Below are 27,417 nucleotides of genomic sequence, written 5' to 3' on the forward strand. Positions count from 1 at the left end.
AGACCATGAAAATTGACGCTTTTCATCTGTCAATCATTTTGCTTGTCCTCGTAGTGTTGTATTTGAAGCGGATCATTGAGGCTATGATTCATAATGTTTGTCAGTTGAGGGCGCTATTGTGCAACTGTTGAATTTGACAGTCACAGGAACAAATAATGCTGCTCTTTTGCTTGGTTTTGATCTCAAAATTATCTTTGGAGGACGGGGTTTTGGAATGAGGGTGCTTGGCTAATTCAACGGCCCAGTCACGTGAAAGCTTCAGAATGCTAAAATCGCTGACAGCACCTTTAAATTATGTTGCGTGGTTGTCAAATAAAAAAAGCCTCCATTGTCATAATTTACAGCTCACACATCTGTGTAATGAGATCTACTTTTACATCATGGTATTGCAGCAAGATCTACAATACACAATATATACATTGTCTCAGTGCCAAAATTTCAGTAGTCTGTTGTGAAATATGATGATTTTTTATATCAGCTTCAATACCATACCAAATAACAGACTAACACTAACTAAATTGTTAAGAATTAAGTTCTCAAGTAATATGGCCTATTTAACAGTAGTAAACTGTCAGTATTAAAATGGCAATAAAAAAGCGATGAATAGAACAAATTAAAAACACTAGAATAAAATACAAATTAAGAAAAAAGGGCTTTTTTTAACAGCAGTATCAACCATTCAAGTAAACATTCACAATGAATGCAGCATATAACTACAGTACTATAGGCTAATGGTCTTCACTGTATTATTATAATACATTAATAATTTTTTAGCTACTAAAGTTATCCAGCCAAGAGCATTGAGTGGTTTTCTCATTTTCTTGTTACGGTTGTTTGATTAATATTAACAACACAGAGACAGAAGCAGGTTCATTAGGTTATAACAATTACAAGTCCGACGTTTGGACTTTTTGGTGGAATTGTGAAGTGTATTTGACCGTTTAGGCGAGTATCCGTATTAGCGCGAGATCTCTCGGAGCACATGTAAAGCCCGCACACACATAAGCCGCCTGTCAGTCAAACAGCGCGCAGCAAGATCGCTAGCGAATGACAAAATTACACGTTCTGGATTATTTTCAACAGCAAAATAAGACTACGTATAAACTTTGTAATAATTGATACAGGCCTAGGCACAAATAGAGCCAGTTATATTTTCATTATTTACGTTTTAATCAGGCTACTTGTCCGGTCGGACGAGTAAAATTATTTTTCACTTGCCCCTTCAAAAATTCACTTGTCCTGGAGAAGCTTTAATGTCGAGCCCTGATAAACTCAGAGTATGATATGACTGTGCCTGATAGTTTGTTTTGGTTCTACTTTGAGCTACTTTGGAGGGAAAAGGACCATATGACAGAAATCTGTGTACACCCTCTATACCAGTGTTTCCCAACCTTTTTTCCTCGAAGCCACCCTTCTTACATATATAAAATTGTGCGCTATTTAAGTGGTGCATTTCATCCTTATGCAGATGCTTTGCTGGTATTTAATGAAGTTTTGCAACAGTTTGACAGTCTTTGGACAGTTTTTTTATGTTTTTGTTGAGATTTTGCTTATATCATGATAAATTAGGCGAGGACACTGGCATGCTGTCTAACTGGAATAGCGCATTTTTATGTCTTTGACAGCATTAAAGCATATGTGGTTCCGTGCCATGACCCTATGATGGGAACCTCTGCTCTAAACAATCGGACCACAAAGTACCTCCCAAATGCCACTGTAACAAATCATGACATTTCAAATGTCATTAAATTAGGTCCTATTTTAGCATGTTTGCTCATGTTTGTTACTGGACTTCAATCAGGAGTTTTAAGTGGTCATGTAAAACTAAATTAGGACCAAATTATTTTTGGTGGAAAAAAAACTTGACTAGCAGTATGGCTGTATATGACGATATATATCGTGGCGATGATAATGTGTCAATCAATAGAGATTTTGCCATATCGTGTATATTGTGATATGTAAATATCCATGTGTGCATAGGCTTATCTATGTGGGCAGAGCTTCATGTGAGACTTGAAGAAACATAGACAGGGTTTTTTCGGCATTGAAAATTGTTCTGCTGCCGCCCAAGCAAATTCAGTGACATTCATCTTGTGATTGGCTTTTCAAAAGCGCTGAATGTGCTTCTCATCTGACATGCGCATTTGTGTTTCACATGAGTGTGGTGCGCGCTGTCTCTGGAGCTCGCAAGTGGGATCACTCGCGCTAGTCAAGCATTTTCGACCCAGGAAAAACCCTCATGGAGAAAAACATCTCCACAGAATGGGACGACTCCAAAACAGGTCAAGAAAATGAAGAGGAGCTTATTAAAACAGGTTGATATCTGTGCTGTGGGTTCACAAAAGCTGGCAGAGCTGAAAAATTTAATCTGCAATCTGTGTCACATGACGATAATCACTCGCTATACAAGCAATCTGTTGTACCACCTCAAAATGAAGCAAGGTCAGATTTTCAGTCAAAAAAAGTTTTTTCTGCAAGAAGTGTTTATTTTTGTTGGATTTTTTTTTTTTAACTTTATGTATTATTTCCTTTGTTGCATTGTGATATATATATAGTCACTATATAGTATATATAGTGTTATATATTGTTATTGTGGTATAAAATTACTCATATCGTGATATAAGATTTTGGTCATATCGCCCACCCCTAACTAGCATTATAAGTAGAAATCAGGGATAAAAAAATAAATGTTAAAGTGTAGAATATGGCTCCTTTAAGGTCTGTTAAATTGGTCATATTGTAAGAAGCGTTTGCTTACAGAGTGTTACAGCTTCCGGAATGTGCGGTTCCTCGAAAAATGTGGCTGTTCTGACAGGGTGCCCAAGTGCTCTGTCTCTGATCAGCTCTCGCCCTTTTCCCCTGGCCTCTATAGTTGGTAGTCTGCAGTGACTCTGTCCAGGTGCTGTGCAGCCTGTAAAGCCCTGGCCTTAACCTCTGTTATCTGGGTGTCACTGTCTGCCTCTCTCCTGTGCACTCGGTTTTCCTAAGCTCACCGGGGCATGTTCATTTCGCAGTCAGTCTTGCCGTGAACCTTCTCCCCTCTCTCCTCCACATCCCCACATCACCAACACCTCCTAGTGCCCCAACCCTGCGCTCCCACTGTGGAGAGTGTCAGTCAAGTGTGTGTGTTGAGTAAGGAGGGATGGGGCAGAGGGGTCGTTAATCATTCTTCTAATGAGTGCGGCAGATATGGTCATTTAGCTTGGCCACGGGCACGAACGGATCTCACATTACATCTGACTTATATGACCTGTCATCGAGCCATCTCCTCCCACCCAAACTCACTCTCACACACTCACACATACACTCTTCACAGTGCCCAGTCATTGTAGCGCAAAATCAATGTGGTCAGATTTTGTTGTTTTTTAATATGAGGGAGTGTGTTATGACTTCTGAGACCTAAATTGGGAGCTACAGAGGTTAAAAGGTTAGGTAATTTCTTTCACATTTTTTTTTTTTTGTGACAGCTTAAAGGTAAGCACAGATTATCTTGCACCATATCAATTAAAAATAGAATCTCAAAGCATTTTTTACTCTTTCTAGGTTACTCCTCGTAAGAAATTCAAGTGCCCGGAGTGCACTGCGATCGATGGTTTGTCTTTGGACCAGACACACATGGTGGAAAGGTACGTACAACTTGGGATCCCCTTTTGTAATGTGAAGGGGGTTCTGGCAGCATTTTGACCCTGGCATGGCTTTTTCCTGCATCTGAAACGCATTGTTCACCAACAATTGGCTCATTGTACCTCTGCACAGGAGATATGCCTCGAGCCACTAGGGAGACTCAGTACCTAGTTCTCCACTCCGTCCATCTCAGAATAAAGCTTGCGTGCAAAGCCGTAGTCCATGCTGCAATATTCATGCAGTCAAAAAGGTTATTTTATTCATCTGTCTGTCTGCACCTGTGTGTCAAAAGTTTCTTTACTAGAATCATTTCTCTCCAACACTTTGCATTGCCTGTCAGAGTGAAAATGCTCCACTTAGCATTTCCAAAGTCCAGTGGGTTATTTCCTGTGCTCTCAGATCAAAACCTTTAATTCAGTGAACCAGAAAACAACGTTCACTCTCAAAGAGCTGTGATTCTCCTTTCTGTCAGATGGTCACCACAAATCATTAATTCATTCCAATTAAGGTATGAACTAGTCAAAGTTTGCATCAGAGAGACTTGAATTGATTTTCCTTGAAAATTACAACATTTCCTTCATCCTCTGAAGCATAATTAGTCTTATTAGTTTCATACTTCCAAGCTGTGTTTGAGAAATTAAAGCAGGGATCTGGTTTACTCCGAACCTATCTGTGAGAGAGTGTTTGACCTTGGAAGTGAAAACTGAGTGGTAGCAGCCAATCAAGGGCTCCACTGACTTCTGAACCCTTTAAGGGTCACACTGTTTAGATTGATGAAGGGGTTCCTGCCTTTAGTTATGTTTCTTTTTTCGATACATTTCCTGTCATAAATACAGGGTCTTGCACTGCTCAGGGAATGCCAGGAATCCTGAAGACTTCTGATCCCTGGTAGCCTCCACATACTCCTGTTCTCTCCACTTTTGATCACCTCCTGTTTTAAATCTACAGGATCGATATTACAATTGGTTGTCTACTACACATTAATTTTTCAAGAATGTTCGTTTTCAACAGAGCCCTTTTTCAGTATTTGTGAAAAGCTCTTCCGATGTTAAAGGGATAGTTCACCTAAAAATTAAAATTCTCATAATTTTCTCACCATCATGCCATCACAGATGTGTATGACTTTCTTTCTTCTGCAGAACACAGAGATTTTTAGAAGAATATCTCAGCTCTGTAGGTCCATACAATGCAAGTGAATGGTAGCCAGACCTTTGAAGCTCCAAAAATGTGGGTGTGAAACAGATTCATATTTAAGTCATTATTTACCATAAACCTCCACTTTCACTTTCAAAATGTGAAAATGAAAGTGGAGATTTGTAGTAAAAAGGACTTAAATATTAATCTGTTTCTCACCTACACCTATCATATGGCTCTGAAGATATGGATTAAACCACTGGAGTTTTATGGATTACTTTTATGCTGCCTTTGTGATTTTTGGAGCCTAAAAGGTCTAGGCTCATATTCACAAAAAATCTTAAGGCTAAAAGTAGCTCATAACGTGGAAATTTAGGAGCGACCCTTAAAAATGAGGGGCCTATCTATCTGTCGACTGTTTGTATGTATGTGTATATATATATATATATATATATATATATATATATATATATATATATATATAGTTGTCTGAGGGCGATTTAAAAGAGTGCTCTAATAAAACGTGATGTCATCCATAACAACGAGGTCAACTCTTTATCTTAACATTTCCTTACTAAAACTTGCTCTTAGCAGTTTTGTGAATAGGTTTTAAGCAAAAACTCCTTGCTAGGAACTCTTTGGAGAACTCCTAGTGGTTTGCGTTGTATGGACCTACAGAGCTGAAATATTCTTCTACAAATCTTCATTTGTGTTTAGCAGAAGAAAGAAAGTCATACACATCTGGGATGGCATGAGGATGAGTAAATGATGAGAGAAGTTTTATTTTTGGGTGAACTACCTAAGATGAAAATTCTGTCATAATTTGCTCACTATTATGTCGCTTCAAATCCGACTATCTTGGACCGTCCTTTCAATACGATGGCAGTGTATTGACAAGAAAGCAATTTCTTTCATTTACTTATAATGCTCAACAGATGGCAATATTTTCACTGAATAAGTGACACATACTGGGTTGTCTCATTCAAACTTATTGTATGGCTTCAGAAGACTTGTAATTTGACACACTTTTATGATACTTTTGCTTCCTTTTTTAAATGGATAGTTCACCGAATAAGGAAAATTGTCACCTTCATATGGTTCCAAATCCAATCAGTGTAGCACAAAAGGAGATGTTGGATAGAATTACTTTTATTGTATAGACAAAGAAGCAATGGAAGTTAACAGTGACTGAGACTAACATTCTACCTAATATCCCCTTTTGTGTTCCATGAAAAAAAAGTCATACAGGTATGAAGCAACATGAGGGTGAGTAAAAGTTGACAGAATTTTCATTTTTGGGTAAACTATCCTTTTAACCCTGATTTGAGTGATTATCAAATGCAGTTGTATTAAAAAAACAGACATGGATATTTATATTAATAATATTTTCCACATAAAATCATATAGGTTAGGAATGACATGGTTGTACTTTTTATTTTTTATTTTTTAACTATTTCTTTCAGGTCTGATATTTTCAGTCTGCATTCATGGCTTCGAAAAGAGGTATTATGTATATTGTGCTTTGCCTTCACTCTTTCACCCTCTTTCTTTTTCCTTTTCAGGTCTGAGTGCATAAACAAGTTTGCCTCAGTGTTTGGCACCATGCCCCTAAAGGTTGTTGAGCATCGTGCTGATCCTGTCCTCTATAAAGATGACTTCCCAGAGAAACTCAAAAGTTTTCCCAACATTGGTAGTCTGTGACACTACCATGGCTTTGTCCCACCACTTCTGTCTCTCAGCCCAGACTATAGGCCCTCCAGCATTTCTCTTTCTCACTCTGCATCTGACTTAATTACTTAAGAGGAGTGCTGTTGGGTGGTGCTGTAATGGGATCTTAAGTACTGTAAAAAATTATTGTCATGTTTTAGTCTTGAGAATGGTTGCTGAAACTGGACGATGCAGCAAGGTATGTTTTGAATGAAGACAGGTCAGAATCTGGATCTGTCTGTCCATCATAGCCTAAAGACCCAACTAATGGATTTCTATTATGGATGATACCATATCTGTGTGAGGAAAGTGGCAGGATAGAGGTATATTACACCCCACTGACAACAGTAATTTAACTTCTGTAGTTAGATTCTTGTTGTTGTTTTTTCCAAGGATATGCATTATACTGAACATGTTGTAGCATAACATGAACTGAACTGAATATTAGACATATTGGGATGGGTCATTAGTTGTACATGAGATGTTGTTTTGCACAGTCACTGTTAGTGATTTTAATACTACAGTTTGAGTTATATCAGTTGGACATTTCATTTTTGTATTCATTTGCTGACTTTTTAAGTGTTGCAGGAAAAGAAAGTATTTTATGTAAATGTTCCTCTATTTAATTCACATTTTCTGTCTCTCCTTAAAGGTTTGACATATTAATGCAGATACTAAAAGACACTATTTGCAGAGCTATTTACATCTGAGAACAATGGGTTTAATATACCATGATATTGCAAACAAACTTAAATCCTTATTTTTATTTTTTTAGTTATCAACACATTTCTTTTTTCCCCCATATTTCTTCCTTTCCCGTTGTTTTGTGTTTTTTTGTTTTTGTTTTTTTGTTTTTTACAATAAGATTTGTTATGTGTAATAAACACAGTGGATAAAACTTGTATATTTAATGGTACGTTGACTTGGATTATGGTTGAATTGTCTTTTTTTCAGCTGTTTCTTTTGTCTGGTCCCAGAAGCAGATGTCTGAGCTCTTTGAGTAATTTAAGTTCAGGAGCCTGCGTGTCTGAGATAAATTCATTTAATCTCCATGGGGAGTGAACTTGTGAAGAAAAATATATTCCTGTACTGACTCTTCCTGCATGAAGAAAGTGAAAGTCTGGTAAGGAGGTTTTAGCAACAAGTATTGGAAATGTCACTGAATGACCATTTACACACAGAGAGCCAGATTGTCTGCTGCTCCCTGCCATGTGAAGTGTGTTATACAGCCCAGGGGACACTGCCATAGGAGTACTGGAATCCCTGAATTTTTTAATTTTCTACTTATGAAAATGTGTTTGAGTGGGAGCACTAAGCCAAGCATCAAAGACTTATTCTTGTCGCTGATGACCCGTCATTTTGAATCAGGCACTGTCTGATTGATCCAAAATATTGCCTTCCCACATTTAAAGGTATAGTTAATCCAAAAATGAAAATTCTCAAAATGTACTCACCCTCTTGTCACCCCAGATGTGTATGACTTCTGCTGAGCACAAAGGAAGATTTTTAGAAGAATATTTCAGCTCTGTAGGTCCATACAATGCAAGTGAATGGTGGCCAGAACTTTGAAGGTCAAAAAATCACATAAAGGTAATCCACACGACTCCAGTGATTAAATCAATATCTTCAAAATGTGAATGCGAATCGCCACAAACAAAAGAAGAATGTGAAAATGGAGATTTATAGTAAAAAAAGGACTTAAATATTGATCTGTTTCTCACCCATACCTATCATATCACTTCTAAAGATATGGATTTAACCACGGAGTGCTTTTTGGAGTTTTAAAGTTCTGGCCACCATTCATTTGCATTTGTTTCTAGTATTTGTTGCATAATACACTCATCAGTGGTTAAAGAGAGTCATAATTATAAGCTTCTTAAGGTCTCTTATAATTTTAAACATACTAAATTTAGGTCTTGCAAAGTGCAAGCTTTATTCAGTGGATCTTCATAGTATGCCACTTATGAAAAGAGTTAATATTTATGCAAGAAAGTTTAGTATGATAAATTATTTTCTCTTTTTTTATTCATCTGGATTTAGATAAAAACAAAGCAAACAAAAATAAAAACAGACAATTTCAAATAAAATTAAACATCCACATTAGAAGACTCAGCACCTGTAATGGCTATACTTATAAATATTGACTTTAAAAGCACAGAGTATCAAGCCAATGGAAACTTTATGTCTGTAGTATGTCTCTAAATGTAAGATGTCTCTTGTACCAGGCTTTGACAACAGATGTGGCTAGGCCAGCAGTATGTTACTGTAAAAATGTCCTGGAGGAGAGTGACTCGCTCAAAATGGGTATAAGCAAAACATTTTAGAACATAATCAGGGTAGTAGTTTGAGTTGTGGTTGCAATGCCGTCCACGACACAGGCTTTGATTTGTTCAGCTCCATTTTAAACAAATATACAACTTCATGTTTGGCCTGGGTTTTTTTGGGGGGGTGGGGGTTGATGTGAAGAAAACTGAAAATCTACATAGACAATAAACAATTTACCAGCTCGTAATACTTAACCATTATGTGCAATAACTTACTGTTGTAAATCACACAATATATATAGAACATAAACAAGCTTGACAGTAAATAATTATTCAAAAAGCCATACATTTAGCTTAAAGCAATTGTCACATTTTATCCCCAAACTTTCATACAACAAATGCAAGAATCGTCAGTCACACATAAAACAATATATTTCTAATAAAGATATTTTACAAAAGAAAACTCAGCTCCAAAAGTTTTTTTTTTTTTTTTTTTTTTTTTTTTTTAAGCAAGAAAATAATCCAAATTAAGCTAAAAGAAAACTACATGCGACCACACAAAACAAAGCATTATATTATTCTACTGCTTAGAAATGACTACTTCAGTAGTATACTTTTTGAGAGATGGGATAGAGAATGACTTCTCCGTAACTCAGGCAACTGTAAGTTGCTGTTACAAATAACATTTCCTTCTAATCTTTTCTCACAATCTCTACAGTGTCCAAATGTTGCCCTTTTACATGTTTAGTTAATATATATATATATATATATATATATATATATATATATATATATTATTTACCTTTGAATGAAGTACAACAGTGGTAAATGCAAATGTAATGACTTTTGTGTTCTGTAAGTTATGTGCAGAGTAGCTCATTTAATGGTCGCATGAGTGTATATGTGTACTGATGCAACTCGAACTATGGTTGTGTTAACCTAGACTTTATCAACTCCCCTCCTGGCTCCATAGTTAAAGATAGGCTAACACGAAGCACAGGCTGATCAGTTCTGTCACAGAATCCCTGTCCACAGATGTCTTAGTGTTAATTAAAAAGACTGCCTGAGAGCACGGGTGTGCATGGACTCGGAGTCTCTGAGGTCCAATGGTTTGGCCATGGTAGAGGGCCAGACCCATTTCAGCATGGGACTTTGAAAGAGGAGCCATGACAGCTGAAGGGAAGCATGTGCAAGGCATGTTTGTTTTGCATTTACCCTGCGCACAGCTGTGTGGATTGTCCTTTCCGAGAACACCAGAACACTAGTCACTTCACCTTCTCAGTAACCTCTTAAAGGCCAAAGGGAGAATGTGAAGACTCATGATTCTGCACTTGGAGAGCTACTCCAGGTTCTGCAAATTAGTCTCTTGCTCTGGTAAATAAGAACCATTCTAGAGCTGCCCTACTTTACTAGCAAGGATTAGCTTTATTCGTGTTGAAATGTAAGTAATTGAAAAACATTGACCTGTTGTCACTTTTTCAGAATGTCCCTTGTTAGGGTGCATGATGACATGCTCCTTCTTAAGATGCAATGAAGAATTCATTAAAAAAAATGAAGTATGGCTTAAACTTCATGAAGCTCCAACACCATACATATGATTTAGCCAGACCTTCAATATCTGTTTGCAGGTAATCTCCAATCAACTCAATCATCTTATGTAATGTGATTTTTGATGTCAAAATATTGATGTGATCCATTACGTTAGGTTTGCAATGAGATTTTGTTTATAAAATAGTGTAACGCAAGCTCAGTTTTTTGTCATTGTCAAAGAGCATTCAATACAGAGTCAAGTCATGGGAGTTTAGATTCCATGTTGATAAGCTGCCCACCAGAAGGAAATGTGGTTCTCATTTAGAAATGAAAAATGGCTTCTCCAAAGGACCAACCATATAAAATTCAGCTGGAGATTTCAACCAGCTTAGTTTTTACCTTATCTAAATCTGACTAAGGAAAAGCAGAAAGCATGTAAAGTACATTGCAATGACACTTATTTTATATTTCTGATACCTCGGAGCTTGGCAATGACGGTGATTAAACGGCAAAGCCCTGCAATGCTCTCACCCAATCTGAGTCTGCTGGTGAGATGGTGCAATGAGGACTTGTGCCCAAAATAATTTTTTTTTATTGAAGTATGGCTCAAACTTAAGGTAGCCTTTAAACTGAGCATTTTATTAGGAACACCTGTACACCTACTTCATTCATGTGGTTATCTAATCAGCCAATCGTGTGGCAGCAGTGCAATGCATACAATCATGCAGATATGTGTCAGGAGCTTCAGTTAATGTTCACATCAACCATCAGTTTGGAGAAAAAAATTGACCTCTCGACCATGGCAAGATTGCTGGTGCCAGACGGGCTGGTTTGAGTATTTCTGTAACTGCTGATCTCCTGGGATTTTCACGCAAAACAGTCTCTAGATTTTACTCAGAATGGTGCTAAAAACAAAAAACATCCAGTGAGCGGCAGTTCTGCGGACAGTAACACCTTGTTGATGAGAGAGGTCAAAGGTGAATGGCCAGACTGGTTCAAGCTGCTGGAAAGTCTATGGTAACTCAGATAACCACTCTGTACAATTGTAGTGAGCAGAATAGCATCTCAGAATGCACAACACGTCGAACCTTTAGGCGGATGGGCTACAATTGCAGAAGACCACGTCTGGCACTTTATTAGGACCATAGTGTTCCTAATAAAGAGCTCAGTGAGTGTGGAGCCATGGAGTAGGAGGGCAAAGTAGTTAAGGCAGCAGTGTTTTGTGTAAAGTTGCTATTTTGCTTTATAACATTAACAAATTTAGATGGGACATAAATATTCTAACTAAAGAAAGTTAGAATATTTTCCAACCTTTTATTGTGTATTCTACTCTCAGTAGTTCTAGCCTTTAGTGATGAGATTTGACAGCTTGTATGCTTGCCCCAATATTTGTGTCTCAGAGCATGCTGCTGTCAAATCCAATTAAGTTGGATCTCCCTACATCCATCAACTGTTACTCTTATGGCCTTGTCCTGCTTCATCAATTGTATTCTTTGGGATTGCTTCAAAAGTCTTACTTTTTTTTTTCTTCATTTTTGCAATTAATAGAAATCTTACACTAAGTAAGCGTCACTGTTTTACCACTAGTTACCTGCAGGGGAGGTATGCCAGGGGAGAGGAAAATCATGGCAACTTTAAATCACTCTCTCTCTTTTCCTGCTGAATGCTTGTTGCTTATCACCCTTATGCTTGCTGTGCCACTCTCAGCCAAGTCATGCTTAAGTGTTCTGCCTTTCCATCTTTCAAATAACTGATCAACTTTGATGAAGGAATAGTGATCCTTTGATTAGAATTTAGTCAGCTTTTAAATGGGGAATTAGTAAAAGAAAAAAATATGGTTTAAAAAAAAAAATTAAACCTGGGAAATTCTTCACAGAAACTACATCCCTTGAAACTGTCTTGGCAGAGATGGCATATTTGGAAAAGGAATATTTGACAGAACAAGAATTCAACAGGTTTTGATCATACGGAGAATGAAAATAAAGCCAGATAGGTAATAGATGAGATACATTTACATGTTTACAAACTGGACTCTAGTGTTCAGCAGATAAGTGCAGGGTTAATTTTTTTGTGTTTTTATTTGTTTCTTCATTTATTTTTAAAATAATTTTGTATGCATTCAAATGTCAAGTTTGTTTTCTTGTCTTTCTTGTTTTAAAGCCAGATGGTTCTCAATTTTATGAGTATCTCTGAATTCTCCCCCATTTCTGATTGTCTCTCTCGACTTCAAAATTTAAATGAATTTCACATAGTTTATTATTTCTCTTATATTTTTCAATCCACACACACCTTGTCCCCAGGTCATGCTTTGTATCATGCCTTGGTGGTTAACTGATGTTCACATTTGCTCTTGTTCTCTTCTCTGTTTATTTGTCGAGGGAGTTCAGAGATAATGTCCTGATGTTGAGGGGAGTCATGTAGCCCAAGAGATGGCTGCGCTGTGTTCCTTAGCTTTCATTCGCAGCGTTGCAATGCTTGAGGACTTTCGGTCAGGGTCCATGTTTAATTCGTACCCATTAATACCAGTGCTCATGCCTGGATTCCCAAACAAGCTGCCCATGTGTGTCTGTCCCATGTGACCTCCAGGACTCGGCACTCCCAAGAAGTCAGACACTCCGCTACCAGCGTGTGGATGCGGCGGCATGCAAGAAGTGACAGAGTCACAGGGTACGACACAGCCTGGCACTGGTGATGCTGCACTGCTGCTGCCTATCCAGGAAGGGTTCTGAATCTGTAGCAAAGACAAACACAGATGGTTAAGTTATAATGCATGCATTGTGTGGACGGGTAAGTATATGTGTATTGCTATCTAAGCAGTAATAACATTAATTTTAGATATAGTCATGAGAGCATTTATCAAGTCCAACTCCTCTTGCTTTGAAATATTGCTTTGGAAAAGTTGCAGAATCCTCTGTGGTACTCGATGTAGAGATTTATCAAGTGCTGTGAGGCATTCATTTGGTCCCGTACTGAGTGGGAGCTGCTTTGCCTAATGTGGAGGAGGAATTCCTGTCTCTGTACGCTCCTTCAACACCCTTCCTGCCTCTCCAGAGTAACCTCCTCTGCTGAGCGAAGGGAGCTCAGAGTGAATTGATAGGGCTGTACTGTGCTCTGGGGTTGAGGAGGGAGGAGGGGGGTGTCTGAGGGGAGGGCTGTGGAGGGAGATGAAAGCCCTCTCAGGGAGATGCCCCAGATGTGAGCAAAGCTGCATTCCACAGCTGCAGGCTCGCTCCCCAAAGAGCTACCCCTGCCCTTCGACCCGGCCACATATTCATAATAAATCCAGGAGATTCTCTTGCTCTCCTGTGAGGGCGTGTCACCCTCAGCCACAGCCACAGCCCTACTCTGATCTGATTCTGGGGGCTGGGGGAGCCTTCGGCAGAGAGTAGAGGTGCAAAGGTGTCTTCCTCAGTTCCCAACATTCAGTATGTCAACATGCATTTCAGATCTAGCTACAGCAGGTTTTTGCATTGTCAAGCCACAGTTTTCATCTGCCTGTCCAAGTATATGAGACACAATAATTGTAAGATTATTGAATATTTAAAAGATGGACATCAGCTGAGGAAGTGCCTGTAATACGCATTATGTGCATCACCTCTGTCTTTCGGAGCAAGCGCACACCAAGGTTAGTTGTGGTCTGATTACTGGTCCATCACTGTCAGAAAAAAATTAGCAAAACTTGTACCTTTAGGGGTCCAATAGCTTGTCACTTGGGCAGTACCCTCAAAGGTACACCCACTGTACACTTTACATGTCAGTCGGAATGTGTTTGTACCTTATTTGTCCCTAAAGGGTCCATATTAGAACCTTAAGATCGCGTTATCTAGGTATGTTAGTACAACTTTGCAAAAACCGCTGTGTAAAGTGTTTACATGACAAATTTAAAGACAAAGTATTATTTTAGTCAGACTGAAATTGAACTTTTAAAGTGCGTTTTAAGTTCTTATACCTTCCCAAACCTTTCTTTGAAAACTCTCAAATGCTTGTCAGTAGCATTCAATATTCTGCATTAGTAATATTCATTACTAGTATTTTCTTGAATTTTTAAGCTAATACTCAAAACATCACTATACCTGAGCGTAGCTCTCCGGTCGAGTGAGAAGGGGCAGTTCATAGGCGGTGGAAAAATGTGTTCGGACCTGCTGCATCTGTCCGAAGCGCTCTCTCTTCCGCCACTTGGCTCTGCGATTTTGGAACCACACCTGTAAGCAAGACAGCAACCGTTAATAATATGGATATCACAATCGTGGACATGCGATTAAGTGACCTCATGGTAACTGTCCTTTCGTGGTGTTACATCATGCAAAGGAAATGTTTTCTTAGTTAGAGATTTATTGACAGTGATAAAACATTCGTTATCCACGGTAAGTGATATGATCACTTTGTCAAACTCCCCATAATTGCCCCTTACGGCGCACTGGACAGTGATCACTTTGTGTCTCATTTGGGATCAGATGTCCAGTTGCAGATTTTCTGGTGCCTAAGATGCAGTCCAGTCATTATAGTTGTAAGTCTTGAGCTCATGTAGGAAGCCCCTCAGCTATATAATTTTTCAGCATCTTTTCCTGGAAAAGTTCAGTGAGACCTGGTTGTTGTTTGATGTTGTGGGAGCTGACAGATTGTGATGGCCTCCTCTGAGTTTCTTTTCTATCAGAGCCATCAGAAGCAGCAGGGGGCAGGGAGGGGAAATCAAGAACCCACCAGGGCCAGAGGCCTCAGAGAACGGTGTCACTCCTCCACCAGCACGCCTGCTTTGATGGATTAAGCCGGCGTTACACTAGGATTTTGGCCAAGGGTGTCACACTTGCAGACTGTTTTGCTGAGATCTCGCTCACTTCAGTCAAAGGTATGTCACACTTGCTGATACAAAATGGTGGATGGGTGACAGACATAATGACTCCCACCTGATTCTCTCTCTCTGATTCCCTGTCATGTGAGGCTTGCCGAAATAACAACTGGAGTACCGTGTGAACATGAACAATTGTAATAGAGGGATTTAGGATGTGATTCATGTAGTAACTTTACCTTGTGAATGTGTGAGATTGTGTATTTATCTCCTCAAGGCTTGTCGTAGAACGTGTATGTCCATATGCAGCTTTCAGTAAATAAAGCAATTACTTTCCTTAAAAACAGACTGTAACGGCTCCTCTTTCTTATTTCATTAGTCATTTTAGTGTAGGAGAACCCCAAGAAAAATTATTGTCCGGGAAGGTAAGAAAAGATTTGGTGTTTCTTATTTCGGTGTTTATTTTGTGCTGTAACAAGAAAAAATTAGCATCTCATCCAAAAAAAACATTCAAAACAAAAACAGGGCAAAGCAAAAATGGTAACACTTTAAAATAAGGTTCCATCTGTTAACATTAGTTAATGCATTTGGTATCATGAACAAACAATTAACAATACAATTTTCACAGTATTTATTCATCTTTGTTATCGGTAGTTAATAAAAATTCAATTGTTCGTTGTTAGTTCATGTTTCTTTTTTATATATATATATATATATAGTGCATTAACTATTGTTAACTAATACAGCTTTGGATTTAAAAAAATGTTGTAGTATATGTTGAAATTAACTTTAACTAAGATTAATAAATGCAGTAAAAGTATTGTTCATTGTTAGTTCATGTTAACTAATGTTAACAAATGGAACCTTATTGTAAAGTGTTACCACAAAAACCTGAAGTGCAATTTGCCACATATCTTTTTGCTCTCAAAGAAATATTAAAATAAAAATAAAAAACTGTTGGGAAATGTTATATTTCTCACATTGGCTAATTTCTTTCTCTTTATTTTTATGACTATTTTCCTCATAGCACAAAAGCGTTTTTCTGCCAACGTGAAGTCGGATGTGTGTAGTGATTCTCTACGGCTTGAGATGCACATACGCTTGGTGTCTTCCTCAAGAATCTGCATTTGTGTTAATATGCGGCTGAGTGCGATCGGGGACGGAAATGTTCAGGTCAGTATGACATCAGTTGTTAAGTAAAAGAAGAAGCTCATTGGTCATTTGACGTGAACACAAGAGCCCACCCTGGCTACAAAATGAATTTTTCTAACAGTTTTAATGTGCTTTTCCAAGTGATGGAACCATTAACTCAGCAGGGAGACCTGACCTCCCACTGGCAGACACTAATGCGTGCTTGGTCTCTCACCTACTGACCAGCGATTATGTAAATTAATCTTACACCTGAAAATTGCTGGAAAAATCTGCCAGTGTAATGCTGACTTTAGGAGATTGCTGCTCAGCTTTTAGAAAGGGAGAAGGTGAATTGTGAAGTTATTTTACCTTACCAACAATTACGCAAATAGTGCTGGATTTTACTTGGCACTTGCACTCTTTGGACATTTTTTTCTTTTTTGGTTTACCTTGCTATAGAAATATGCATTCAGTTTGTCTGAATAGACAGTTGTTATTTAGAGACCTGGGAATTAGAGAACAAATTATACATAAAGTGATTTCTCATGGCTCGCAGTCTGAAGAGCTGCCAAAATTCCATTCTTTGAATCCCTGCTCCTCTCTGTTTAGAGCTATCTGTTTATTGATTTGTGGAGTGGAAATGTTTTTCAAATGCAGACTTTCTTTTGTCTTGCAATCTGCATTCGTCACGGAGCTTGGACTTGGATCTGGGTATGGGTCTTTGGTCAATCAGTTTGTGGTTTTTGCATCCATTGCCAGCGAGATGTCAGCCTATCTCTGTGTAACCTGATAGCACCTCAGCTCTGCTTGTACTTAATGTGGTGGTGGACATCAGCATCCCTTGGCTCCACATCATATGTTTGTAGAGCTTAACTGCCTGGAGAAAAATGAACATTTGTTTTCTGAATTGCACAGATTTTTCAGAGACTACATCACTTTTGTAGCTCTCTGCTTGCGACACTGGGAGGTTACATGGCCATCATGTTTTGAAATCATGCTAGTTATTGATACTGTTTGGGCAACTATAAAATGCAAAACTTCTGTTTAATATGTCATAGAAGATTTTTCTCAGACTGTCTTCCCCCTCTAAAATCTAAGTAGGGATGTTGGGAATTTCAAAGGAAAGATTCAAAATGGAGTTTGTTTTCACTTAATGTTTAATTTCCTGAAGCCTAAACCCCTGGCTTTCCATATCTGCCCCTCCAACCCGGTAGACGAGAGGTGGAAAGATTCCCTTGCTCCTCTCGTCTCTCTCAAACTGATGAGCCTATGCAAAAATGTGTGGTTTAGGTTTCCACCAAAAGCCCACCTTTGAACCTGACTGACAGAAAGAGAAAGAGGGACCATGGGGGGATTATTTGGTCATATGTGGTCTGCACATTGCTGGTCTTCCAAAGCACCCCCCCCCCCCCTTCTGTTTCTTTTCTACATTTCTTTCCTTTCATTGGTGCTGCTGACATTAGTATATTAATTTTGGCCAGCATCTGTTTAGAAAATAGCTTTTTGCAGGCAATACAAATTTGTATATTGTCCATGCATGCAAGTACCACAGTAATTGGTAAAGACGTTGACAGCTAAAGCAGCTTAGAGGCTTATTATGAAGCTTTATTTATGTTCCAGCAGCAGGGGAGAGAGAACAGAAACACTGGGGGAAAAAACAGACAGAAAAAGGGAAAGAGCAGCTTTGAAGTCAAGAGTAGCTTTGAGGATTGGTGGCCTGCCACTGCTGTCACTCGAGCTCACCTCTTCTTTCAAAATCATTCTTTTTTTCCCCTCTAACTTCAAGATTGAATTATTTTGTGCATGAGCACAAAGGTTCGACGTGTTGTGCACTCTGAGATGCTATTCTGCTCACTACAATTGTACAGAGTGGTTATCTGAGTTACCATAGACTTTCCGTCAGCTTGAACCAGTCTGGCCATTCACCTTTGACCTCTCTCATCAACAAGGTGTTACTGTCCGCAGAACTGCCGCTCACTGGATGTTTTTTGTGTTTAGCACCATTCTGAGTAAAATCTAGAGACTGTTTTGTGCACAAAATACTTTTGTGGTTCAAGCTTTTGTTTTTGGGGATGGCGATTATGTCCAGATCATCTCTGAAGTACTGATATTTTCTTGACACATTTGTTCACAGTGATAAATTAAATCATTAGCCGTACAAATTTAACATTTTTAAGTTCTTAACCTTTAACCAGATGTGCCCTGACTGCTCAGATGTTAAAATTAAAATCTCATCTGCTCTTAGGAAGTTGTCACATTTAGTTTTGTTTTTTTTGTTTGTTTTTTTTGATGAACATGTCCTTAAAATATAATCCATTTTCATGTCATATTAATTTGTTTTAGTCCATTTATGTATTTAAGCATATAATTGTAGTCTGCAAAAATACAATTTTAGTTAGCAAAAACTAATTTTCAAACATTCTGATAAATGTGCCATTTATTAATTCATACTGTACATGTATTTAACATTTATCAACAAAGTATAGCATGTGAAAACCTGAGGTCCTGATATAATACCATATAATTAATATACTGAATTATTCAATACTTTTTTGAAGTTAGAAGTAACCTCTTTGTCTGTTCAAATGAAAGTTGTAATATTACGTTTATGTTGTGGATAAAGCTGATTAATCTCTTCATTATCGTTGGTGATTTCCAAAAACCCTTCGTCAAAAATGTTCGTTGATACGTGTGTAAACCATTTCACCCATTAACCTGTGTAACACTTCACAGCTAACAAGCAAGAAAAGTTGCTGGATATATAGCTAGATTTTCACCAACTAGATAATACATTTGTTCATGCTGCTGTACCGAACTCTAGGTTAGGGGAACAGAAACATTTATTTATCATATGTTCTATATTGTTTGCGCATTATTAGCGAAGAATTTTACAGATTTTCCACCAAAATCAGCTTAGAAAATGAGAACAAAAAATCAAAAAGCAGATTTTGTGTGGGCCTAGTTTTTTCCAGAGTAACTGAGCCCTTTGCAGTGAAAGAGGCTGTAAGCAAACCCCACCACATGAAAGAGCTTCAGCCCAGGTTCTCTCACCTACCCTTGAGAGCAGATAGGGACACATTCTTTCCTGATTGGGACATTAATGAAAGACAAACAGTGTAAATCCGAGGCTTCTAAGTAAAGCACGCATTTGGGATAAGGTAAAGGGATCTCCCAGTCTGTCTGTCAGTGCAGGAATGCAGCAGTAGTGTTGAAAGGATTATATGCAAATGTAAGGATGGGGGTGGGGTCAAAGAAAGGTTCTGGTTTTCCAGACCCAGGCTCAGTGTAATGCAGCTAAGCTCAGAGGTTTAGGTAGAGGCTGTATATAAAAGCAGATGTCTATTCTGAAACTCCCTTTCCCTTCATGCTCTCTCTCATGACAGCCAGCTTCAGTCAACTTCAGTCAAGTCTATTTACATTTAATAATCTTTGCACTGAGTAATCTTTCACTTCTTGTGTCATTGTTCTTTTACAAACTTTAAAATGTTTTGTTGGTTATTAAATCCCATCCCTCATTTCTCAAAACTCAGCAGGACTGAAATTAGTAAAGACTTTGGTGTGGATCTAGCCTCATTTAAAGGTCATTCAAAACATGGGGTTGAACTTGGTAATGGATATGTGGAATTTAATGGCGCTAGCTCACCTGCACTCGAGCTTCTGTCAGGTCAGTCCTCAGTGCGAGTTGTTCTCGGGCATACACATCAGGGTAGTGTGTTTTCTGGAAAACTTTCTCCAGCTCCTCTAGCTGATAGCTCGTGAAGGTGGTGCGGTTGCGCCTTTTCTTGCCCTTGTTGCTCTCTCCTTCACCCTTGTCCAGTGGAGAGGCCAGTTCTGAATTTGGCAGCTCCTGGGGGCTCTTCACTCCTGACTCCTTTACGCTGAGGTAGCTGCCATCCATTCCTGTGGGATCACTGTTTGGGGTCAATTCAGAATCTCTCAGCCCTGTGCTGTCTTTACCTGTAAACAGAAAAGGCGAGGGAGTATTTGCATCAGTTGAATACAGAAGTGATATAAGAGAAACAATTCTCTCAATTTCAAGGACTATGCCTCAATTTTTTTTAGCACAAAAACATGTACTTTATACAGTGCATTCAGAAAGCATAAGGCTGCAACATAACAAAATGTGAAAAAAGGGTTCTTAATTTAAGGGGTCTTAATTTAAATGCTTTAAATTATTATTATTTTTTTTTCACATCAATCTACACTTTATACCCATAATGACAAAGCAAAAACCAGATTTCTAATAACTTTGCAAATTTATTAAAAAGAAAAAAAATGAAATATACATTGACAAGTATTCAGACCCTTTGCTATGACACTTGAAACTGCATCCCATTTCTCTGGATCATCTTTGAGATGTTTCTACTCTTTGATTGGAGTCCACCTGTGGCAAATTCAATTGACTGGACATGATTTGGAAAGGCACACACCTGTCTATATATGGTCTCACAGCAGAAAATGCACATCAGGGCAAAAATCATGCCACGAGGTCAAAGGAACTGCCTACAGAGCTCAGAGACAGGGTTGTGTCAAGGCACAGATCTGGGGAGGGTTACAAAAACATTTCGGCTGCACTGAAGTTTCCCAAGAGCACAGAGGCCTCCATAATTCTTATATGACAGAAATTTGGAACAACCAGGGTTCTTCCTATAGCTGACCGCCAGCCAAACTGAGCAATCAGGGGAATAGTGCCTTGGTAAGAGAGGTGACCAAGAACCTGATGGTCACTCTGGTTGAGCTCCAGAGATCATGTGTGGAGATGGGAGAAACTTGCAGAAGGACAACCATCACTGCAACACTCCACCGATCTGGGCTTTATGGCAGTGGCCAGACGGAAGCCTCTCCTCAGTGCAAGAGACATAAAAAAGCACCTAAAGGGTTCTCAGACTGTGAGAAACAAAATTCTCTGGTCTGATGAAACGAAGATTGAACTGTTTGGCCTCAATTCCAAGCGTCATGTCTAGAGGAAACCAGGCACCGCTCATCACCTGCACAATACCATCTCAACGGTGAAGCATGGTGGTGGAAGCATCATGCTGTGGGGTGTTTTTCAGCGGCAGGGACTGGGGGACTGGTCAGGGTTGAAGGAAAGCTGAACGCAGCAAAATACAGAGATATCCTTAATGAAAACCTGGTCCAGTGCAATCAGGACCTCAGACTGGGCCGAAGGTTCACCTTCCAACAGGACAATGACCCTAAGCACACAGACAAGACAACACAAGAGTGGCTTAGGAACAACTCTGTGAATGTCCTTGAGTGGCCCAGCAAGAGCCTGACTTGAACCCAATCGAACATCTCTGGAGAGGCCTGAAAATGGCTGTCCACCGACGGTCCCCATCCAATCTGAAAATTCAGGTGTGCAAAGCTTGTCACTTCATACCCAAAAAGACTTGAGGCTGTAATGTAGCCGGTACCAGCCAGACATCACTTCAGTCTATTACGATGGACCTCAGAGGATGAACTGATGCCAACTCCATCCATAAGACATGGGATACATTATATGCCATTGCCTGAACCTTGGACTTAGGATAGACCTCACCGAAATTACCGGCCATTTGAACTGCGAAGCACCTCACTGATCTCGGCCTGAATCACCTTGGTCTAATGATGGACTACACTCTTGAAATGGAATACATAGGCTTTCAATAAATTGCCAACAAAAGCCTTCATCAGCCAACTAACAAAGGACAATGCATCTATGTGAACTTCTGCAGTTAATCTAAGATGAACTTCAAATACATTAGTCATTAATCTTACAGTTCATACAAAATCTTTGTTTAAACACTGACCCTTAACACTTACTTAGTTTAATAGTTTAATAAGTAATATTGGCATTATATTCATGTTGTTTAGCCAGAGGGGAGCTGGCCCCCACAGTGAGCCTGTTTTTTTTTTTTTTTCTCCATTAACCATCATCTTATGGAGTTGTGTTCCTTGCCACAGTCGCCTTCGGCTTGCTCACTTGGTTTCTAAATACAATTATTATTTAATAACTTATTTTTATGCACACAATCGTATTTAATTGAACTACATAATGATGACTCTTAGACTTTATAGATATTATGGTTTCATTTTCTATTATTGCATGATTTTCTGTAAAGTTGCTTTGAAACGATGTGTGTTGTGAAAGGTGCTATACAAATAAAAATGACTTGATTTGTAATTGCTGCCAAAGGTGCTTCAACTAAGTACTGAGTTAAGGGTTTGAATACTTATGTCAATGTGATATTTCAGGTTTTTATTTTTAATATATTTGTAAAGTTAGCAAAAATCTGGTTTTTGCTTTGTCATTATGGGGTGTAGAGTGATTGATGTGAAAAAAAATAATTTAAAGCATTTTAGCATAAGGCTGCAACATAACAAAATGTAAAGAAAAAAAAAGAATGAATACTCCTTGAATACTTTCTGAATGCATTTTGTGTGTGTGTGTGTGAGTGTGTGTGTGTGTGTGTATATATATATATATATATATATATATATATATATATATATATATATATATATACATACACACACACACACACAAAGTGCTCAGTGAGTGTATATATATATATATATATATATATATATATATACTCACTGAGCACTTTATTAGGAACACTATGGTACTAATAAAATGCCTGAAATTGTCTTCTGCTGTTGTAACCCAGTTCGACGTGCTGTGCATTCTGGGATGCTATTCTGCTCACTACAATTGTACAAAGTGGTTATCTGAGTTACCATAGCCTTTCTGTCAGCTCTAACCAGTCTGTCCATTCTCCATTGACTTCTCTCATCAACAAGGCATGTTCGTCCACAAAACTGTCACTCACTTTTTTGTTTTTGGCACCATTCTGAGAAAATTCTAGAGACTGTTCTGCATGAAAATCCCAGGACATCAGCATTACAGAAATACTCGAGCCAGCCCAACAATCATGCCAAGGTCAAAATCACTGAGATCACATTTTTTCCTATACTGATGGTTGATGTGAACATTAACTGAAGCTCCTGACATGTATCTGCATGATTTTATGCATTGCTCTACTGCTGATTAGATAATTGCATGAATGAAGTAGGTGTACAGGTGTTCCTAATAAAGTGCTCGGTGAATGTATATAAAAGCTCAGTGCATCACTATGAGCTTGAACTTGACAGCTGGTAGTACCCCTTCTCCTATCACCATTGTGTAGAGATAGTCTATAGATTAATTGAAAAAGCAACTTATAGCACAATTATTACCAGCACGATTCTCCAGAAACAATCCAAGTTTAACTGCTGAAGGGCACGATGATGAACTTATGATTCGCATTTTGTGAGGGTCAAACCAGACATCTTAAGACTTATGCATTGACCGCTACACCTCACAACCCATTGCCAATTAACACAAACTACTGATCTTTTGAGCATTACCTAAAATGTGTTAATGATAAATTAATAATAGCTTTTACAAAGTATATGATAGCTACTTCAAGCTTTGATATAGTTTATAATTACGTGAAAGAAAAAAAAATGGAATTTATTGTATAGTAACACTTAGGGGAGGGAAAATGTGCAGTTAATTACAAATCTGAGCCATTTTCTCAGTGACACTGAGTATAAAGAAATTTTACTCGTGTAACATGTAGTGTTTTCCTTCAGGAATTTAATGACTAAGTTCAGGAATTAAACTCTAAATGGCACAAGCTGATAGGTTCTTTGAACTTGTTATCTGTTAGCCAATTAGCTCGCTCACATGTGATATGTCAAGCAAATCGGCTCACATTGTGTAAACTGATGGATTTATTGACGTGTAATTGGGTAGCCAATCAACTTGCGTATTTCTCTTTGCATAACATATAAATTTGCAAGTAAGCAGGTTGCAAGTAAACAGGTTTCACTGCAGTGGCTATTGAATTGAGTTGGTACAACCAGTACTGCAGAAACACTGGTATTGTGACATCATTTTTATTTTACTATTGACTTGGTACCGGATTAACGGTACTTTTGACATCCCTAGTGTGGACTGAGAGAGTCTGTAAGGCCTGTGGCTTCGCAACAGTAATGGCAGCCCAGTCTCCGCTCATAAATCAGCTGCTCATGTGAAACAGACAGCGGCCGTAATTGCAGACTGATAGAAAATTACAGGTTTCCCGCCTCTGTGCATAGGCACGATCCGAAGACTAACATACACACTGTTTGTGGCAAGTGTGCAAAATGGAGCTTGGCTTATAATGAGGCTGCATTAGGCCAGCAACAGACTCTAGAGGGGTAATTTTCTGTGTCAAGCCACTGGAAACACACAGCAGCTCAGCTGTGAAACCCCAGTCAGCGTGCTGGTCATAAATTTACTCGGAAAAATGAATTGGAGGGTTTCAATACATTAGGTCATTCCTCCTCTCTCAGTGTTCACTACCTGTCTGTGCTCAGTGGAAGCAATTCTACAAAGAACTGAATGCTCACTGAAATCATAATGTTTTACAAAATTAATAGGTGTTTGGCAGACTTTTTGCTTTTTTGCCTTATTTCTCTACTTGGACTTTGGGAGGAATAGGGTGTAAAGCTGGATTAGAGTTCCTTTGGGGATATTCCCTATTATGTGATCCAGAGGCAACCCTGAGCAGTATGTCTTACTTTAGCTCTGCACTCAGAGACAAAAAGTTATTTTAGGTAATGCAGTGCTGAGATGTGTTCATTTTCTCATGTGACCTTTGATTAAAGCCTTCTCGAGTTTGAGCTAAAAGGCTAATGTGTAAAAAGCTACTGGCACACATGCTTTTCTCAGCACTGTTGGCCAACTCACAGAGCCATGTTGGGTAATGTGGGCAACATGGAAGGACATGTTAGCACAACCGGCCTTTACCTCCTCCAAGTACTTCTCATCCAGCTGCCAATGACCTTAGCCAGAGAAGCGCCATATTTAATTATTGACGGGAATGAAAACAAGGCTGTAAAGGATAGAGATACAGTCTGTTCAGTGGGTTGTTTAATATCTTCATGTTGATCGTTCAGCTGATGAAACATTCAAAATAAGTCATGCTAAAATCCAGTTGACAAGAAGCTCCATAAAACGCATGTGGTGATTATTAGACACAATCTCGAATATTTTGATAGTGTAACCCATTGAACAGAGATTGTATGTCTATTCCTCACAGCCTCATATTCAAATATGAAAAATTCAATATGGCATCTACCCTGACTAATGTCTATATATGTTAACTCTGATCATCAGGAAAACAACAAATGTGGCTTTTAATGTGGCTTTGCAGAAATTATTTGCTGTCATTTATTCAAAAAATGTACTTTCCCTTAGGAAGAAAATATTATGACATTTCATTCTCTGCAAAATCGAGCCAGCATTTCTTTCTCATGAAATTAAATACAATTTCCTTTAAATTTATCTGTTGACTTCAAGTTGGTCAATATAAAGTTATTACTGAGCAAAGCAGGGACCTCTGGCTCATTAAATATAGCAGTTTTTTGCATTTTGTCAATACGCACACCTTAGAGAATGCTCTTTCTCTTGTCTGAACTGCAGGTTATATGTCCCCCTGCTTGTCCAGGCACTGTGGGCTCAGACATGACAGACATGGAGCCAGGCCTGGGGGTCTAATGGCTCCCACATTGCCTCTTGCCCAGGACTGACACATCGTGTTAAGCAAGTAGGAGCAGCATATTTACTCAAACATAAATATTTTCAGCTTGTGCCTTCAGATGCCTCGTGCCTCTTGCCCCCACATGGAAAAGCTGACAGACTGTTTGAAATCAAGGCAACTGATCAAAGGCTCTTGTTTATACCCTGTGTCACTGATGGCTTTTTGGCAGATCTGGGGTATTGTGACAGTCTCGTAGTCCAGCAAGGGTTCAGCCCAGGCTCTCTGTTGCTCAAGGTGAACAGAGAGTTGGCTGCCCCTGTTGCTTCGCCATATGGACGAGTAACATGACCTGCTTTTTAAAGAAATCTCACAGCAAACCATTTCTGTCAGAGTGGAAATGTTTTGGACATGAGCTCTGAAGGGGTTGTGGTTGAAGATTGCAACAAAAGGGCAAAGCTGAACATGGTCCAGCTATTTAACCCTGTCTCTGGTACTGTTAGACACACTGGAGATTCATGAGGTTGTTTATGGCTTATAGGAAAAACTTCTTCCACAGACCAGAAATAATCTCTTTCCTTTGCAATGAATGCAAATGAGAACATTATTTTAGCAGCATTGTCTGGATAACTAGCATTATAATAAAATGCTTAGAATATTGCCCAAAGTGACTTTTTGTTTCTGCTTGCAATAAAGATACTTCAGTGCCTCAGTGTTTCTGTGCATTACCTTTATTATGTTTGCCTGTAGTGTTTATTCTGTATCAATATATGGTAGAGCACCAGTAATTGTGTGGTCTTGACTTTGGTTTTTGTGTTTCTCATCAGTTTCTATTACTCCTTCCTTAGAGAGCAAGGGAAGTCTGAAGTAGTGAATCTAAGGTGTTTGTCTTTGCCATTTCAGTGAGGGAAAAGACTCACAATATCTAAACTGATGAAATATCTCTTCTTTAAATTCGTCACTGAAAATTGCAGATAGTAATTAGCCTCTTTTCCACCATAAAACTGAACAGTTCTGAGCATGCTGAGTAACAGCAGTAGCATTTCCACTTCAAAACAGTTCGGAACAGTATGATTGCAAATCGTTCCTGGCTTAGATTTTTCAGCACGGTAAGCTAACCGTACTCAGGACAGAGAAGTTAGAACTGTTCTGGAGGAACGCCTTTACTGACTTGGCGAACCACAACTGGTCACTTGCCCAGTCAGTCTATTCTAATCCTGATTTTGCAGTCTCAATGGAAAATGAAATCATAACCATGTCAACCAGTTTGGATCGGTACAGAACGGCATGATTCAACAACAGTAACCGTTTGGCTCAGCGGTAGAAAAGTGGCTATAAAGTATTATAACAGCAGTGCCATGTCAACGCGAGGGGCTTTGTCACTTTGTAGGGTGACAGGACAGGAAAAGAAGTTCAGCTGTGGGTTAGGAGATGGTGAGGTTCAGGAGAAGGACTAATTGGCTTTTTAACCTGAGTGGATTCACACCTGTATACATAGCAAGAATGGGGCTTGTAAACCTATTTTACAACATCTACATTTACCTCTGACTCCAGAGTCAAATATCTTCAAATGGGTTGCCATTTGATATATCCTATAAATCGTCAGGAAAGGGCACCACTATATATTTTCATAAAATATGCATGAATGGTTAACACAGTGGTTCCAGACCAACTTGCTCTAAAAAGCTGCCTC

The 27,417-nt window shown here is 38.8% G+C and overlaps 2 protein-coding genes across 2 annotated transcripts in view; one reads left to right on the forward strand and one right to left on the reverse strand.

Moving 5' to 3' along the window:
* ext2 (exostosin glycosyltransferase 2) overlaps positions 1–7,369 on the forward strand; it is a 46,456-nt gene extending 39,087 nt beyond the window's left edge. Inside the window, exons 14-15 of the mRNA XM_051722301.1 lie at positions 3,544–3,626; positions 6,321–7,369. Of these exons, the coding sequence (XP_051578261.1) occupies positions 3,544–3,626; positions 6,321–6,459 (222 nt within the window). The 3' untranslated portion in view covers positions 6,460–7,369. The remainder of the gene's footprint in view (positions 1–3,543; positions 3,627–6,320) is intronic.
* Positions 7,370–8,409: 1,040 nt separating this feature from the next.
* The window catches only part of LOC127454849 (homeobox protein aristaless-like 4), a 33,483-nt gene continuing 14,475 nt past the window's right edge, over positions 8,410–27,417 (reverse strand). Inside the window, exons 3-5 of the mRNA XM_051722314.1 lie at positions 19,820–20,133; positions 14,333–14,461; positions 8,410–12,990 (exon numbers count right to left, since the gene is read on the reverse strand). Of these exons, the coding sequence (XP_051578274.1) occupies positions 12,673–12,990; positions 14,333–14,461; positions 19,820–20,133 (761 nt within the window). The 3' untranslated portion in view covers positions 8,410–12,672. The remainder of the gene's footprint in view (positions 12,991–14,332; positions 14,462–19,819; positions 20,134–27,417) is intronic.

This window comes from Myxocyprinus asiaticus, chromosome 2, assembly GCF_019703515.2.
Source record: "Myxocyprinus asiaticus isolate MX2 ecotype Aquarium Trade chromosome 2, UBuf_Myxa_2, whole genome shotgun sequence".
NCBI classification, from domain to species: domain Eukaryota; kingdom Metazoa; phylum Chordata; class Actinopteri; order Cypriniformes; family Catostomidae; genus Myxocyprinus; species Myxocyprinus asiaticus.